General features: G+C 34.7%; 5 protein-coding genes across 6 annotated transcripts; 1 reads left to right on the top strand and 4 right to left on the bottom strand.

Annotated features, from left to right (window-relative positions):
* The first annotated feature begins 90 nt into the window (after positions 1-90).
* LOC148172370 (uncharacterized) lies at positions 91-1,681 on the top strand. Of its 2 annotated transcripts, XM_088039319.1 has the most exons (5): positions 91-181; positions 344-564; positions 631-751; positions 808-1,142; positions 1,200-1,681. In XM_088039319.1, exons 2-5 carry the CDS (start codon positions 354-356, stop codon positions 1,499-1,501), a joined length of 969 nt encoding a protein of 322 aa, XP_087895445.1. In that variant the 5' UTR covers positions 91-181; positions 344-353; the 3' UTR covers positions 1,502-1,681. The 2 variants fall into 2 exon arrangements, with proteins under 2 accessions (XP_087895445.1, XP_087895443.1); XM_088039317.1 differs by having other exon boundaries at positions 808-1,681.
* Positions 1,682-1,719: 38 nt separating this feature from the next.
* On the bottom strand, positions 1,720-3,132 carry LOC148172369 (venom protease-like). Its single transcript, XM_088039316.1, has 5 exons — positions 2,993-3,132; positions 2,762-2,938; positions 2,482-2,704; positions 1,992-2,412; positions 1,720-1,946 (listed from the first exon to the last, which is right to left on the bottom strand). Exons 1-5 carry the CDS (start codon positions 3,051-3,053, stop codon positions 1,779-1,781), a joined length of 1,050 nt encoding a protein of 349 aa, XP_087895442.1. The 5' UTR covers positions 3,054-3,132; the 3' UTR covers positions 1,720-1,778.
* A 6,979-nt stretch (positions 3,133-10,111) lies between these two features.
* LOC148172368 (serine protease snk-like) lies at positions 10,112-11,520 on the bottom strand. Its single transcript, XM_088038250.1, has 5 exons — positions 11,371-11,520; positions 11,140-11,316; positions 10,861-11,083; positions 10,384-10,795; positions 10,112-10,338 (listed from the first exon to the last, which is right to left on the bottom strand). The coding sequence occupies exons 1-5, from the start codon at positions 11,432-11,434 to the stop codon at positions 10,171-10,173; spliced, it is 1,044 nt and encodes a 347-aa protein (XP_087894376.1). The 5' UTR covers positions 11,435-11,520; the 3' UTR covers positions 10,112-10,170.
* Positions 11,521-11,917: 397 nt separating this feature from the next.
* On the bottom strand, positions 11,918-13,643 carry LOC148172367 (serine protease snk-like). Its single transcript, XM_088038251.1, has 5 exons — positions 13,200-13,643; positions 12,969-13,145; positions 12,688-12,910; positions 12,202-12,613; positions 11,918-12,156 (listed from the first exon to the last, which is right to left on the bottom strand). Exons 1-5 carry the CDS (start codon positions 13,261-13,263, stop codon positions 11,989-11,991), a joined length of 1,044 nt encoding a protein of 347 aa, XP_087894377.1. The 5' UTR covers positions 13,264-13,643; the 3' UTR covers positions 11,918-11,988.
* A 95-nt stretch (positions 13,644-13,738) lies between these two features.
* On the bottom strand, positions 13,739-15,320 carry LOC148172366 (serine protease snk-like). The gene is made up of 5 exons (XM_088038248.1): positions 15,019-15,320; positions 14,788-14,964; positions 14,508-14,730; positions 14,022-14,433; positions 13,739-13,977 (listed from the first exon to the last, which is right to left on the bottom strand). Exons 1-5 carry the CDS (start codon positions 15,080-15,082, stop codon positions 13,810-13,812), a joined length of 1,044 nt encoding a protein of 347 aa, XP_087894374.1. The 5' UTR covers positions 15,083-15,320; the 3' UTR covers positions 13,739-13,809.
* Between the last annotated feature and the right edge of the window lie 470 nt (positions 15,321-15,790).

Here is a 15,790-nt window from a genome sequence, read left to right as displayed (position 1 = left end):
AATGCCTCAACATGTGTCAAAGCACCTGCACTTGGACGCTTAAGATTGAATCAATACAGTGGCAGCCGTCGCGACGCATGCGTTTTCATTAAGAATCGATAGGACGCTGTTAGATGTACACCCCTATCTCCACAGGGTGACTACTATAAAATATAGTGGTGAAATTGTAGGTGCAGAACAGGTATGATGTTTCTGAGATTTCTCTTATCAAGCAGAACTTTCTGCCAATTTTTCGATTATTTTATCTCTGTCCTAGTGACACCGCGATTTAGTGTGTCAGGTTCAAGATTCTGACAAAAATACAAAAACACAAACAATAATGTTTTTCTGATTTGTTTTGTAGAATTGGGTCGATGGGTTGTCTCGGAGAGTGTTGGGACATGGGTCCCCCTCCAGATAGCATCCTTAGTTTACCACCGCCCCCAATACCAGCGTTCTTGCAACATCCTTTACCTGATCTACTGCTTAATACAACTCCGTGTTCTTCGTCACAGTTATGCGAGTCTTTACCGCCATCAAATCGAATTCCTGACGGGGGAGATTACGTTGAAATGTCAAGAAAAGGTAAAAAAAGGGATTGAAAGGTTTAAATGTTGACTTTTTAATTTTTTTGAAATGCTGTTTTGGCAGACATCGAAACTTGGTCTGTGAGCACCATTGACGACACCTGGCTATTAGTACTCGTGGCCTCGTCCATCGGAGTGTTACTCCTTGGAGCGCTGTTAGCAATGTTCCTCTTAAAATGCAGAGAGTAAGTCTCGTTCGTTCCACCACTAAACTCCTCTCGAGTAACCCTTCCAATTTTAGGATGAACATGTTTGATAGTAACGAATGCTCAATGCATTCCCGCGATCACCGTCAAATAAAAACCCACGAGCCCCGTGAATGCACTTCTGTCTCGAATCTAAACGGTAATAAACTGGTCCACCCTTCTGAGACTGTAATGTATCACGGTGGCGGCAGCGTGCAAGATAATCGCATGGTTTGGGCAGCTTTAACCCCTCATGGTACTCAACACTTCGTTTCCGAGAACTACCCTCGTGATCTAATCGATTATGGTGATGGTGAAGACCATTACGAGACCGTCGACAATCTCAACATCCAGCCAGTGTTGTCTCATCCTTCTTATAATCCTTACAAAGGTTTGACGTTGAGATTGGTCCGCGAGAAATCCAGTTTTGATAATTCTGGCTTCGTAGATTACGATTACGAAGACCCCACGCCTTTGATAGAGAGTTACCAGTTAAACGACATGGAAAACAGGGATGGGCAGTATCAGGTCTTGGGCAACACTGATATGCGATGCGCCAGTTTGGGTTTTGCCGGGAACACGCTCAGAAGAGGGGTTCCCGTCAGACCTAGAGTGTCGTCGCCAACGCGCATTGAACATCCCAATCTGCCCCCGCTTAACTTGTACCCTCACAAAGGTAACACTTTGAAGAGGAACACGTTGAGTTATCGCAATGTCGATACTGGTACTTTACCCAAGTATGGGTGTTAATGGTAGCTTTAATACGAAGATTTTTATTGACTTAATTATGTGGCTATATTTCACTTCTCACGTACTCAAGCAACTTGTATATTATTTATTTAGATGTGTTCTATTTCGTCTATCAATGTTATTATTTGTTTCATTATTGGAACCAAACGCATATATTTCAATAAAGTATTTGTTAATGTATCAAGGAGAATATTTTCCCGGTAAATATGGTGGATGCGCCGGTTTAAAAACATCATTTATTAAAATATCAAATATTTGCGCAACATTTAAAGTAGTGCTAAGGCCAAACAGTTTCTTCAATCCACTTTAAGTAATACGACACTCGTGTGTAAACAGCAGGTAGGCCAGTACAAGCTTTTCCAAACGAAGTTATTCCCACTATATCATACATGCACGTGATGTTATCCCCTTCATGATATATTTGAATTGGCCCTCCATTGTCTCCCTGTAACTCAATTTTTAATTCTGGTTCAAATAATGAAAAAAATACCTGGCAAGTGTCTTTTTCGTCATCTTCTGAACCTGCGCAAATTTGCGTGGCATTTTGAATTCCATATTTCAAACGTGAGCCTATACTATTTTTATAAGTAGCGTTACAAACATCAGGTTCAATAATATTTAAAGTAACTTTCAGTAAGTCTTCACTGCGTTTTGGTTGAGTATAATCTGTTGCACCCCAGCCTGTGGCAATGACATTGTCAAAGGCGTTTTGTGAATCGTAGTAAAGACATGCAGGTCTTGCATATGCATCGAATTTAATAGATTTCTCAAGTTTTAAAAGCCCAATGTCGTTATATTTCACATAGGCTTTGTACTCAGGATGGTGTATTACTTTTTCGATTTTAAAGCTTTGTTTGTGATCATTATCGCGATTGTTAGTAACACCAACTTGGACATAACTTGCAACTCCACTAAAATATGAAAAACAGTTTTAGCCTCGTTAAAAAATATTATTAATTCGACTAAAATATTTTACCCACAGAGATCTGTCAGCCAAGCAATGTGCAGTTGTCATTATGTAGTTTTCACTAATTATTGTACCACCACATAGCCACGATACATTTCCCAAAGTTTTTCCAAATCCAACTAAAGCCATATGCGGAAATTCTTTTCTTTTTGCTTTAACTCCCCCAACTATGCGTTTTACAATGTTATGACATGTGTAACCACCTTCGGATGCAAACGAAGAGTACTCTTTACATTCTGAAAATTATATAATTATGTCTAAACTGTGTCTTTTGTACAAAAAATGTAAAATACTTTGTCTGCTTTTTACGCCAGGCTCTGGAGGACAACAAACTATGGGCTGAGTATCTTGAAAGCCGCATGTGCTAGGAACACGATTCAAGGTTAATATTTCATCGCGAATTTGTTTACAATCTGTTAATAGTTTACATTTCCCAGAAAATCTAGATTGTTCTATGGTGCAGGCATTGCCTAAAATAGCCAAATTTATTAGCATAATAGATAGTTTTATCAGTATTTAATTACCTATAACTTGACAAACACTAACATGAAGTAAAATAACATTTAAGAGCAGCACGCTAAGCATATTTTACCACTACTGCATTATATGGAAAAACCAGACATGATTAACCAAAGACGAAGTTTTGTGGAAAGGGGAAAGACTGCGCAAAAGCGATTGAATTTGGTGATTTTATTTAAGTATTTTTTAGCAAAATAGAGTAGAATTCTGTAGATAAACGAGCATCACGGGTCAAGGCAAACTTTGAAGATTCGTCTCTGTGCATGTAAATGCGTGTAAATATCTGCAATTTAGAAAGCCAAAACTCATAAGTAAATCGTAAATCTCTACCAGTTATTTTTTCACTTCTTATTCTCACTGAATTGTAGATTATTTTGATATGTCCAAGTTTGTGTGATAATGTTCTGATTTGGTTCCTTCTTGAAACTAAATGCATACATTTCAATAAAGTAATTCTTCATTCTAGCAGAATATTTTTCTGGAAATTATGGTGGATGCGCCGGATTAAAATGTTTCGAGCGAAAACAATATTTTATATACATAATGTAAAATTAACAAATTTAATTTCCCCTGATAAACCAGATATGATTAAGAAGACGAAGTTTGGTAGAAAAGGGAAAATCTGTACAAAAGTGGTTAAATTTGATGATCCTATTTAAGTGTTGACGGGTCAAGACAACTTAGGATTAAACATTACTACTTTCTACAAGTTTATGGAAATTTGTTTTCCTTTAAGTATCGTCTCTGCGCATGTAGTAATTGCTATGATTCTCACCAGAAAAATTGCTGTTTATGACCAGTTTATTATACCTACAGCATCTTGTGCCTGTAAATAGGAACGGATCGTGAAATCTTAATATCATCAAACAAAAATGTACACATTAGTAAATTTTGCTCTAGCACTGGCATAGCATGTAGGGGAGTCTAAAAATTTAACACAAACTTTAAGTTTTATTTACAGTTTCTCTCATTTGTAAAGGTGGAAACCTCAAATCTTAAGTTAAAAATGCATCATTATCACTTTAAGGGTCTACGAGCCTGCCCGAAAATTTCTGTTTGAAAAGTATGCAACTTTAACAACACCTTTGATTGACAGCTGCCAAAAGGGATTACCGAGGATTTGGTAATGAGGGGATCATAAACTTTATGGAAACGGTCGCTTGACCTGCACATTTCCTAAGAAACCCAGCGGTTGGAACAATAAATTCGTGTTGGACCAAAGATGAGTTTAAATATCAGGATTTGAGTTTCTCTGCGTTTTGAGCCCGTGAAATTTCTGGTTCTAGTAGGTAAAAATTTTACGGGCGTAATTTTTTTTTTCAATTAATGGAAAATGTATGTATAAAATCCGCAAATTTCCAGTTTCCATAGTACGTAATGGCAAAATGTTTTTTAATTGAAAAATGTAATTTTCGTAAATGTAGTCCGAAATTTTTCCTCACTGGTCGCCGGGGAAAGTTTAAAATTACTTATTATTTTATTATTTTTATTTGAGAAAAACGCATTTAATTTTTTTTAACCAAACCTTTTACCTGACACATGAGTTTTTGGGCCTTTTTTACTTTGTTGTTTTCTGTGATTTAAAAATTAACTCTTCATAATAATACATCCCGATAATCAATAAAAATAGTTCCCTAATTCATTTTTAACAATTTTAACATTTTAAATTATCATAGTTTCTATATTGGTTAATATTTTTTAAGTCAGAACCACACAGGAAAAGCAAAATTGTCGTTTATTGTTATTATGCAAAAAACTATTTTTTAAAAACCTGTATCCACTTGTGTCTTTAATTGTACGAATTTTACATAAAAATCCTCATCTCTAATAAGCTACCTGCTACCGGTGGATTTTACACTTAACCAATAAGACAATTTGCTTTCAAAAATGTTTTGCTTTAAAAAATCCCGAGATTAACACCATAATTTCCATTTCAAGAAAATATTGCAAATCCCTAAACTCCAATCATCCAAAAGCAATTAAAAACGAATTTGAGTTTCTTAGCTTACCTACTTAGAAAAAGACATTTAGAGGGTGATAGCCCCACTTCTTTATCCTACTACAACAACAAATAAAGGGATGAAAGCCCTATGTATAAATATCTTGAAAAAAAATATTTAAATTCTTTCAGTCTGTGAACACTTGTGTTTTTGACTGTGCTCGACTTCTGAATCAATTTACTTTTCTAAATCTCTTTAGTGAGTTTTTTTGTTCAAAGTGGGTGAGTTGCTTGTATCAGAATTGCTGTTTATTACAGATATAGAGAGTGTTTATCGTTACTGGCAAATTTTTGTTTTTTAGATTAGATTATTATTTGCTTTTAATTATTTTATTTTACAATGGCGAACGGTTCAATAAATCATGTAAGCACATCAGTTAAACGAAAAAGTAGAAAGCAAATTGCGAAGCGGTTATGGAAAAATGGTAGAAAGAGTTCCAAAAGTGAAAATGTAAGTAGCGGTTTTGAGTCAGAGTTATCGGACGATGTCTTTGAAATAGAAAATGTTTCCAATAATACAAATTTTTCTCTCAGTGGTCGTAGAATTGTAGATATAAATCATTTGTTTAATACTATAAAAAATTTAAAACACGATCAATTTAATTGCAATTTTCAGAACTTTGATATAATTGCGGAAAAACGAATAGGTTTAAAAAGTATATTTACGTATAAGTGTAACATGTGTAGAATTGTAGATACTTTCAGTTCAGAACCAGAAAATGCTAGATGTGAAATTAATGAATCTATTGTTTGCGGAAATGTTGCTGTAGGTGGGGGTCATGCGCAATTAACTGAATTTTGTGCCGCTTTAGATATTCCACAAATGAGTTCTAAAAAATACGTTAACACGGAAAGAAAAGTTTTTGAAAAAACGCAAACATTGGCTATTGATGAAATGCTATCTGCTGGACAAGAAGAAAGTAAATTAGCGGTGGAATTAGGTGATACTGATGCTGATGGGGTACCTTTTATTACTGTAATTGTTGATGGAGCATGGTCCAAGCGTTCTTATAAGTCTAATTATAATGCTTTATCGGGAGTTGGATGTGTAATAGGTGCGAGAACCAAAAAAATTTTATTTGTGGCTGTTAAAAATAAATTATGCAAGTTTTGTAAACGATTCAAAACTGATAAGAAATCAAAAGTCAAAATAGTGCAGTAGGCCTATTGGGGAGAGCACTTAAAAAAAAACGCGCCGTCTCTGTGTACACCAAGGGTGATGTGGAAAACAGTGAATTATATTACAGTTTAAAAATATTATTTCTCAATACACTTGCTACAAGTACCTTCGATGTTTGTTGCCGAGAGCGATCAGTTGGGTCTTTACCTACTTTTACCCGACAGCAGTTTATTACAATTGGGCGGAACGTCAGTGACCCCCTAGTGAGCGGTCGTAAATCATGAGATTTGAATAAGATAATTTGCGTTAGTTGTACTGTTGGTTGCCTATTTTTGATTTGTTTTTTTATTAATAACTTCAAAATTATAGCATAATGACAAAAACAAAAATGTCACCTCCATAGAGGTTTTAATTCTCCACATGTTGGTATTTTTTTTAACTTCGTAGGTTGCTTTATATTCCTTAAAAACGAAAAATGGGAATTTCAGTTTTTAATTAATTAAAGTCAAATTTTTCATTTTTTCAAAATTCGAAGATGTCACCTCCATAGCTCTACCTGAGACGCATACATACAGAGGTCGAGCGATTTTTCAAAGTCCAAAATGCGCTTCAAAAACGAAAAATCGTAAGCCATATACCGGGTATAGCGTAGCGTAGACCCTTAAAGCAACCTACGAAGTTAAAAAAAATACCAACATGTGGAGAATTAAAACCTCTATGGAGGTGACATTTTTGTTTTTGTCATTATGCTATAATTTTGAAGTTATTAATAAAAAAACAAATCAAAAATAGGCAACCAACAGTACAACTAACGCAAATTATCTTATGCAAATCTCATGATTTACGACCGCTCACTAGGGGGTCACTGACGTTCCGCCCAATTGTAATAAACTGGTGTCGGGTAAAAGTAGGTAAAGACCCAACTGGTCGCTCTCGGCAACAAACATCGAAGGTACTTGTAGCAAGTGTATTGAGAAATAATATTTTTAAACTGTAATATAATTCACTGTTTTCCACATCACCCTTGGGGTACAGAGAGACGGCGCATTTTTTTTTAAGTGCTCTCCCCAATAGGCCTACTGCACTCTTTTGACTCTAACTATAAAACTACTTTATTTTAGAAATGACAATCCGGACATTTGAACGAACATAATTTATAAGTCTTTCTTTAAAATTGTTTAAATTGTCATTTACTGTGATCACCGAATATATGAGCAGGTCCATTATGAATGTCTCGTTTTAAATTTTCGATTTTTTCTGAGAATGGCAAATTTTCATTTTTTCTGTATCTAATCGCACTTACTACAGCTGTTCTAAATTTAAATATATTTGTTAAATAAATTTTCTAACTTGAAGGTCTGTTCTGGGAATTTTAAAATTTTGCGCAATTTTGTACAATAATTTCTTAAAACATGATTTCTACACTCAATTTTTTGAATAAAATATGTTGGTCCATATGGTCCATATGCTTGAATTTTCTTATACACACTACTGTCTCCATCACCGATAATAAATTTAAGTCTTAAATTATGCATCTGAACAGACTTTTTAAAAGCCTCTAAAATAACACCTGCCTCCATTGATGTGGATGATTTTTTCCAATTTGCAAAACATTTATGGCGGGGCACTGATTTCTTATCAGTCTTGAATCGTTTACAAAACTTGCATAATTTATTTTTAACAGCCACATATAAAATTTTTTTGGTTCTCGCACCGATTACACATCCAACTCCCGATAAAGCATTATAATTAGACTTATAAGAACGCTTGGACCATGCTCCATCAACAATTACAGTAATAAAAGGTACCCCATCAGCATCAATATCACCTAATTCCATCGCTAATTTACTTTCTTCTTGTCCAGCAGATAGCATTTCATCAATGTTTGCGCTTTTTCAAAAACTTTTCTTTCCGTGTTAACGTATTTTTTAGAACTCATTTGCGGCACAAAATTTATCTAAAGCGGCACAAAATTCAGTTAATTGCGCATGACCCCCACCTACAGCAACATTTCCGCAAACAATAGATTCATTAATTTCACATCTAGCATTTTCTGGTTCTGAACTGAAAGTATCTACAATTCTACACATGTTACACTTATACGTAAATATACTTTTTAAACCTATTCGTTTTTCCGCAATTATATCAAAGTTCTAAAAATTGCAATTAAATTGATCGTGTTTTAAATTTTTTATAGTATTAAACAAATGATTTATATCTACAATTCTACGACCACTGAGAGAAAAATTTGTATTATTGGAAACATTTTCTATTTCAAAGACATCGTCCGATAACTCTGACTCAAAACCGCTATTTACATTTTTACTTTTGGAACTCTTTCTAACATTTTTCCATAACCGCTTCGCAATTTGCTTTCTACTTTTTCGTTTAACTGATGTGCTTACATGATTTATTGAACCGTTCGCCATTGTAAAATAAAATAATTAAAAGCAAATAATAATCTAATCTAAAAAACAAAAATTTGCCAGTAACGATAAACACTCTCTATATCTGAAATAAACAGCAATTCTGATACAAGCAACTCACCCACTTTGAACAAAAAAACTCACTAAAGAGATTTAGAAAAGTAAATTGATTCAGAAATCGAGCACAGTCAAAAACACAAGTGTTCACAGACTGAAAGAATTTAAATATTTTTTTTCAAGATATTTATACATAGGGCTTTCATCCCTTTATTTGTTGTTGTAGTGGGATAAAGAAGTGGGGCTATCACCCTCTAAATGTCTTTTTCTAAGTAGGTAAGCTAAGAAACTCAAATTCGTTTTTAATTCCTTTTGGATGATTGGAGTTTAGGGATTTGCAATATTTTCTTGAAATGGAAATTATGGTGTTAATCTCGGGATTTTTTAAAGCAAAACATTTTTGAAAGCAAATTGTCTTATTGGTTAAGTGTAAAATCCACCGGTAGCAGGTAGCTTATTAGAGATTATTAAAGACACAAGTGGATACAGGTTTTTAAAAAATAGTTTTTTGCATAATAACATTAAACGACAATTTTGCTTTTCCTGTGTGGTTCTGACTTAAAAAATATTAACCAATATAGAAACTATGATAATTTAAAATGTTAAAATTGTTAAAAATGAATTAGGGAACTATTTTTATTGACTATCGGGATGTATTATTATGAAGAGTTAATTTTTAAATCACAGAAAACAACAAAGTAAAAAAGGCCCAAAAACTCATGTGTCAGGTAAAAGGTTTGGTTAAAAAAAATTAAATGCGTTTTTCTCAAATAAAAATAATAAAATAATAAGTAATTTTAGACTTTCCCCGGCGACCAGTGAGGAAAAATTTTGGACTACATTTACGAAAATTACATTTTTCAATTAAAAAACATTTTGCCATTACGTACTATGGAAACTGGAAATTTGCGGATTTTATACATACATTTTCCATTAATTGAAAAAAAAAATTACGCCCGTAAAATTTTTACCTACTAGAAACAGAAATTTCACGGGCTCAAAACGCAGAGAAACTCAAATCCTGATATTTAAACTCATCTTTGGTCCAACACGAATTTATTGTTCCAACCGCTGGGTTTCTTAGGAAATGTGCAGGTCAAGCGACCGTTTCCATAAAGTTTATGATTCCCTCATTACCAAATCCTCGGTAATCCCTTTTGGCAGCTGTCAATCAAAGGTGTTGTTAAAGTTGCATACTTTTCAAACAGAAATTTTCGGGCAGGCTCGTAGACCCTTAACTTACCTTTGACTTGTGGTGGAATGTCCTACGGCGGCGGCTATTCTGTTTCATGAGCGTGTATGCCGATATTTACTTTTCACGGCCTCGAAGTGTTTATAATTTATTATTTTATTTCTCATTCTCGCGGATTTATAGAGTATTTAAATGTATATAATTTTGTCTATTAATCTTATTTGTTTTGTTTTTGGAACTTAACGCACATTTCAGTAAAGTATTAAATTTGTTCATTCTGAATATTTTTCAGGAAAATATGGTGAATGCGCCAGAATTAAACTTTACAGATAAAGTAAAATTAACAAATTTGATATTCAAATTCAGGTGGGATAATGAAAGTATACTTTCTAAGGCCAAACAGTATCTTCAATCCATTTCAAGTAATACGAAACTCGGGTATAAACAGACGGAAGCACACAAAACATTCTTCCGAACGAAGTTATCCCCACTATATCATACATGCACGTGATGTCATCCCCTGAATGATATATTTGTATTGGCCCTCCAGCGTCCCCCTGTAATTCAATTTTCACTTTGAATTAAAAAACCGAAAAAAATACCTGGCAAGAGTTTTTTTTATTATCCGATGAACCAGCACAAATTAGCTCGTCATTTCTAATCCCGTCTTTCAATTGGGGAGCTCTTCCAAAAGTAGCGTTACAAGCTTCGTAACTAACGACACTCATAGTGACCTTCAGTAAGTCCTCACTAAGTTCTCCAAGAAAATCTGTTCTACCCCAGCCTGTGACAATTACATGGTCAAAGGCGTTTTGTGAATCGTAGTAAAGACATGCAGGTCTTGCAAACGCACTGAATTCAATAGATTTTTCGAGTTTTAGAAGCCCAATGTCGTGATACATAGAAGAGTTTTGGTACTTAGGATGTGGTATTCTTTCTACGATTTTGAAGATTTGTTTGTGGTCAGTATCGAGTATGTTAGACACTCCAACTTGAACATATTTTGCATCTCCCCTAAAATATCAAAAATAAGTTCGTTGCAAATTATGAAGTGCATAAAAAATGGAGTTGTTACTTACATGTCCTTGCTCCTCAAACACTGTGCAGCTGTCATAATGTAGTTTTCGCTAATTATTGTACCACCACATAGCCATGATATGTTTGTCTTAGTTTCCCCAAATCCAATTAGAGCCATATGGGGAAATTCTTTTCTTTTCGCTTTGATCCCTCCAACTATGCGTTTTACAATGTTATGACATTTATTTCCCCCTTCAGAAGCAAACGAAGAATACTCTTTACATTCTGAAAATTATATAAGTACGTTTAAATGATGTCTTTTGCAAAAAAGTATAAAATACTTTGTCTGGTTTTTATGCCAGGCTCCGGAGGACAACAAACTATGGGCTGAGTATCTTGAAACCCGCATGTGCTGGGAACCCGATTCAAGGTTAATATTTCATCTCGAATTTGTTTACAATCTGTTAATAGTTTACATTTCCCAGAAAATTTGGATGATTCTATGGTGCAGGCATTGCCTAAAATAGCCAAATTCACTAGCATAATAGATAGTTTTATCAATATTTAATTACCAATAACATCTTGGCAAACACCAACATGAAGTAAAATAACATTTAAGAGCAGCACGCTAAGCATATTTTATCACTACTGCATTATAAGGAAAATCGGACATGATTAAGCAAAGAAGACGAAATTTTGTGGAAAGGGGAAATACTGCGCAAAAGCGGTTAATTTTGATGATTCTATTTACGTATTTTCTAGCAAAATGCCGCTGATTTCTGTAGATAAACGCGCTGCACAGGTCATGGCAACTTGAGATTGAACTTTGCCGCTTTCTGCAAGCTTATGAAGATTCGTTTTCCTTTAGGTATCGTCTCTGCGCATGTAGTATAATTGTTGTGATTTTCACCAGACGAATGGCCAGTTTATGCCTACAGCATCTTTTGTGTATACTTGATTTTAGAAAGCCAAAACTGCAATTGCACTCGTTACAAGTGAATCTCCACAAATTATTATTTCACTTCTTATTCTCACGGACTTTGAAAAAAGTGTTTGTTCATCCTAGTGGAATATTTTTTTGGAAAATATGGTGGATGCGCCGGATTAAAACTTTACAGATAAAGTAAAATTAACAAAGTTAATATTCTAATTTAGGTCTTAACATTTCGGGAACAATGAAAATGAATTTTCTAAGACCAAACAGTCTCTTCAATCCATTTTAAGTAATACGAAACTCGGGTATAAACAGATGGAAACTTGGCACACAATGTTCCGAGAGAAGTTATTCCCACTATATCATACATGCACGTGATGTCATCCCCTTCATGATATATTTGTATTGGCCCTCCAGCGTCCCCCTGTAATACAATTTTTACTTCTAGTTAAAACACCGAAAAAAATACCTGGCAAGTATCTTTTCCGTCTTTCGATGAATCTGCGCAAATTTGCCTGTCATATTTAATTCCGTCTTGCAAATAGCGAGATATTCCAAAAGTAGCATTACAAGTTTCATAACTAACAATACTCAAAGTGTTCTTCAATAAGTCCTCACTACTTTCTCCAATATAATCTGTTTTACCCCAGCCTGTGGCAATTACATTGTCAAAGGCGTTTTGTGAATCGTAGTAAAGACATGCAGGTCTTGCAAATGCATTGAATTCAATAGATTTTTCGAGTTTTATAAGCCCAATATCGTGATATTTCCAAGGGGCTTTGAACTTAGGATATGGTATTGTTTCTATGATTTTGAAGATTTGTTTGTGGTCATTATCGAGTATGTTAGACACTCCAACTTGGACATAATGTGGATCTCCTCTAAAATATCAAAAATAAGTTCCTAATCTCGTTGCAAATTATGAAGTCCTCAAAAAAATGGAGTTGTTACCCACATATGCTTGTTTCGCAAACACTGTGCAGCTGTCATAATGTAGTTTTCGCTAATTATTGTACCACCACATAGCCACGATATGTTTGTCATAGTTTGCCCAAATCCAATTAGAGCCATATGTGGAAATTCCTTTCTCTTCGCTTTAATTCCTCCAACTATCCGTTTTACGATGTTATGACATTTATTTCCCCCTTCAGAAGCAAACGAAGAGTACTCTTTACATTCTGAAAAATTATATAAATATGTCTAAACTGTGTCTTTTGCACAAAAAATGTAAAATACTTTGTCTGCTTTTTACGCCAGGCTCTGGAGGACAACAAACTATGGGCTGAGTATCTTGAAACCCGCATGTGCTGGGAACACGATTCAAGGTTAATATTTCATCTCGAATTTGTTTACAATCTGTTAATAGTTTACATTTCCCAGAAAATTTGGATGATTCTATGGTGCAGGCATTGCCTAAAATAGCCAAATTCACTAGCATAATTGATAGTTTTATCAATATTTAATTACCAATAACATCTTGGCAAACACCAACATGAAGTAAAATAACATTTAAGAGCAGCACGCTAAGCATATTTTATCACTACTGCATTATAAGGAAAATCGGTCATGATTAAGCAAAGAAGACGAAATTTTGTGGAAAGGGGAAATACTGCGCAAAAGCGGTTAATTTTGATGATTCTATTTACGTATTTTCTAGCAAAATGCCGCTGATTTCTGTAGATAAAGGCGCTGCACAGGTCATGGCAACTTGAGATTGAACTTTGCTGCTTTCTGCAAGCTTATGAATTTTCGTTTTCTTTTAGGTATCGTCTCTGCGCATGTAGTATAATTGTTGTGATTTTCGCCAGACGAATGGCCAGTTTATGCCTACAGCATCTTTTGTGTATACTTGATTTTAGAAAGCCAAAACTGCAATTGCACAATTGAATCTCCACAAATTATTATTTCACTTCTTATTCTCACGGACTTTGAAAAAAGTGTTTGTTCATCCAGTAAAATATTTTTTTGGAAAATATGGTGGATGCGCCGGATTAAAACTTTACAGATAAAGCAAAATTAACAAAGTTAATATTCAAATTCAGGTCTTAACATTTCGGGAACAATGAAAAAAAATTTTTTAAGACCAAACAGTCTCTTCAATCCATTTTAAATAATACGAAACTCGGGTATAAACAGATGGAAACTTAGCACACAATTTTCCGAACGAAGTTATCCCCACTATATCATACATGCACGTGATGTCATCCCCTGAATGATATATTTGTATTGGCCCTCCAGAGTCCCCCTGTAAACAATTTTTACTTCTAGTTAAAACACCGAAAAAAGTACCTGGCAAGTATCTTTTCCGTCTTTCGATGAATCTGCGCAAATTTGCTTGTCATATTTAATTCCGTCTTTCAATTGGCGAGATATTCCAAAAGTAGCGTTACAAACTTCATAACTAACAATACTCAAAGTGTTCTTCAATAAGTCCTCACTAGTTTGTCCAGAGTAATCTGTTCTACCCCAGCCTGTGGCAATTACATTGTCAAAGGCGTTTTGTGAATCGTAGTAAAGACATGCAGGTCTTGCAAATGCATTGAATTCAATAGATTTTTCGAGTTTTATAAGCCCAATATCGTGATATTTCGAAGGGGCTTGGAACTTAGGATATGGTATTCTTTCTACGATTTTGAAGATTTGTTTGTGGTCATTATCGAGTATGTTAGACACTCCAACTTGGACATAATTTGGATCTCCTCTAAAATATCAAAAATAAGTTCCTAATCTCGTTGCAAATTATGAAGTCCTCAAAAAAAAGGAGTTGTTACCCACATATGCTTGTTCCTCAAACACTGTGCAGCTGTCATAATGTAGTTTTCGCTAATTATTGTACCACCACATAGCCATGATATGTTTGTCATAGTTTCCCCAAATCCAATTAGAGCCATATGTGGAAATTCCTTTCTCTTCGCTTTGATTCCTCCAACTATCCGTTTTACAATGTTATGACATTTATTTCCTCCTTCAGAAGCAAACGAAGAGTACTCTTTACATTCTGAAAATTATATAAGTACGTTTAAATGATGTCTTTTGCACAAAAAGTATAAAATACTTTGTCTGGTTTTTATGCCAGGCTCCGGAGGACAACAAACTATGGGCTGAGTATCTTGAAACCCGCATGTGCTGGGAACCCGATTCAAGGTTAATATTTCATCACGAATTTGTTTACAATCTGTTAACAGTTTACATTTGCCGGAAACTCCGGACGCTTCCACGTTGCAAACATTGCCTAAAATCACCAATATAGCACAAGTATATACGTCAAAATTCTCTTTTTTATCACCTATAACACCCTGACCAACACTAAGATGAAGTAAAATGATATTTACGAGTAGCACGCTAAGCATATTTAACTACTACTGCATTATAGGGAAAACCAGACATGATTAAGCAAAGAAGACGAAGGTTTATGGAAAGGGGAAAGGCTGCGCAAAACCGGTTGAATTTGGTGATCTTCTTGAAATAATTTTTAGCAAAACACAGTTTTCTTCTACAACAAACACGTCCCAGGGTCAAGGCACTGTAAAACGACTTGGGACTGGACTTTGCTACTTTCTACAAGCTTATGAATGAAGATTCGTCTATTATTTGCTTTATTTTCACGCGAAGAATAGTTACCAAGTTTATGCTTACAGCTTGAAAACCAAATCTTCGACTTCAAGATATAAATATAAATTGGTAGCTTCACTTAGCCTTTGCATTTTTTATAAAATACTTTGCTAGTGATGTTGGGTAGCCAATACACATCTATTTTTATCTGGTAGTAAATATAATCGGCAGTGTTGTACTGGGAATAACTGAATTATCTTGATATTAGATGATTAATACAGAAGTGTTTGTTTAAATTAATAGAAGTAAAAATTATACCGACTCAAAATTTTTCTGGAAACCTCGTGCCATTGATGTTCCAAATTACGCATCGGCGCTTACTCATTCGCCCATAGTAGTAGTAAAAATAGTAGTGGGTGTACAGTATCCACTTGTCTAGCGTCCAATTCCGCAAGGTACATCGCATTCGCCGCCCCCACACCAAATAATCCGATATTCTTGCGGTA

The sequence above is a fragment of the Gnatocerus cornutus genome, chromosome 6, assembly GCF_029298725.1.
Source record: "Gnatocerus cornutus isolate USDA-ARS CGAHR chromosome 6, icGnaCorn1.1, whole genome shotgun sequence".
NCBI lineage: Eukaryota > Metazoa > Arthropoda > Insecta > Coleoptera > Tenebrionidae > Gnatocerus > Gnatocerus cornutus.
The sequence above is the reverse complement of the archived record's forward strand: the minus strand, read 5'-3'. Positions and strand labels throughout refer to the sequence as shown.

Coding starts and splice junctions, on each gene's coding strand:
- LOC148172370 (XM_088039317.1), top strand. CDS start 354: ATGGGTTGTCTCGGAGAGTGTTGGGACATGGGTCCCCCTCCAGATAGC. Junction 565..630: donor CGTTGAAATGTCAAGAAAAG/GTAAAAAAAGGG, acceptor CTGTTTTGGCAG/ACATCGAAACTTGGTCTGTG. Junction 752..807: donor TTCCTCTTAAAATGCAGAGA/GTAAGTCTCGTT, acceptor TTCCAATTTTAG/GATGAACATGTTTGATAGTA.
- LOC148172369 (XM_088039316.1), bottom strand. CDS start 3,053: ATGCTTAGCGTGCTGCTCTTAAATGTTATTTTACTTCATGTTAGTGTT. Junction 2,705..2,761: donor TGGCGTAAAAAGCAGACAAA/GTATTTTACATT, acceptor TATAATTTTCAG/AATGTAAAGAGTACTCTTCG. Junction 1,947..1,991: donor ACGAAAAAGACACTTGCCAG/GTATTTTTTTCA, acceptor ATTGAGTTACAG/GGAGACAATGGAGGGCCAAT.
- LOC148172368 (XM_088038250.1), bottom strand. CDS start 11,434: ATGCTTAGCGTGCTGCTCTTAAATGTTATTTTACTTCATGTTGGTGTT. Junction 11,084..11,139: donor TGGCATAAAAACCAGACAAA/GTATTTTATACT, acceptor TATAATTTTCAG/AATGTAAAGAGTATTCTTCG. Junction 10,339..10,383: donor ATAAAAAAAACTCTTGCCAG/GTATTTTTTTCG, acceptor ATTGAATTACAG/GGGGACGCTGGAGGGCCAAT.
- LOC148172367 (XM_088038251.1), bottom strand. CDS start 13,263: ATGCTTAGCGTGCTGCTCTTAAATGTTATTTTACTTCATGTTGGTGTT. Junction 13,146..13,199: donor TGTTTGCCAAGATGTTATTG/GTAATTAAATAT, acceptor TGGCTATTTTAG/GCAATGCCTGCACCATAGAA. Junction 12,614..12,687: donor TGTTTGCGAAACAAGCATAT/GTGGGTAACAAC, acceptor TTGATATTTTAG/AGGAGATCCACATTATGTCC.
- LOC148172366 (XM_088038248.1), bottom strand. CDS start 15,082: ATGCTTAGCGTGCTACTCGTAAATATCATTTTACTTCATCTTAGTGTT. Junction 14,434..14,507: donor TGTTTGAGGAACAAGCATAT/GTGGGTAACAAC, acceptor TTGATATTTTAG/AGGAGATCCAAATTATGTCC. Junction 13,978..14,021: donor ACGGAAAAGATACTTGCCAG/GTACTTTTTTCG, acceptor AATTGTTTACAG/GGGGACTCTGGAGGGCCAAT.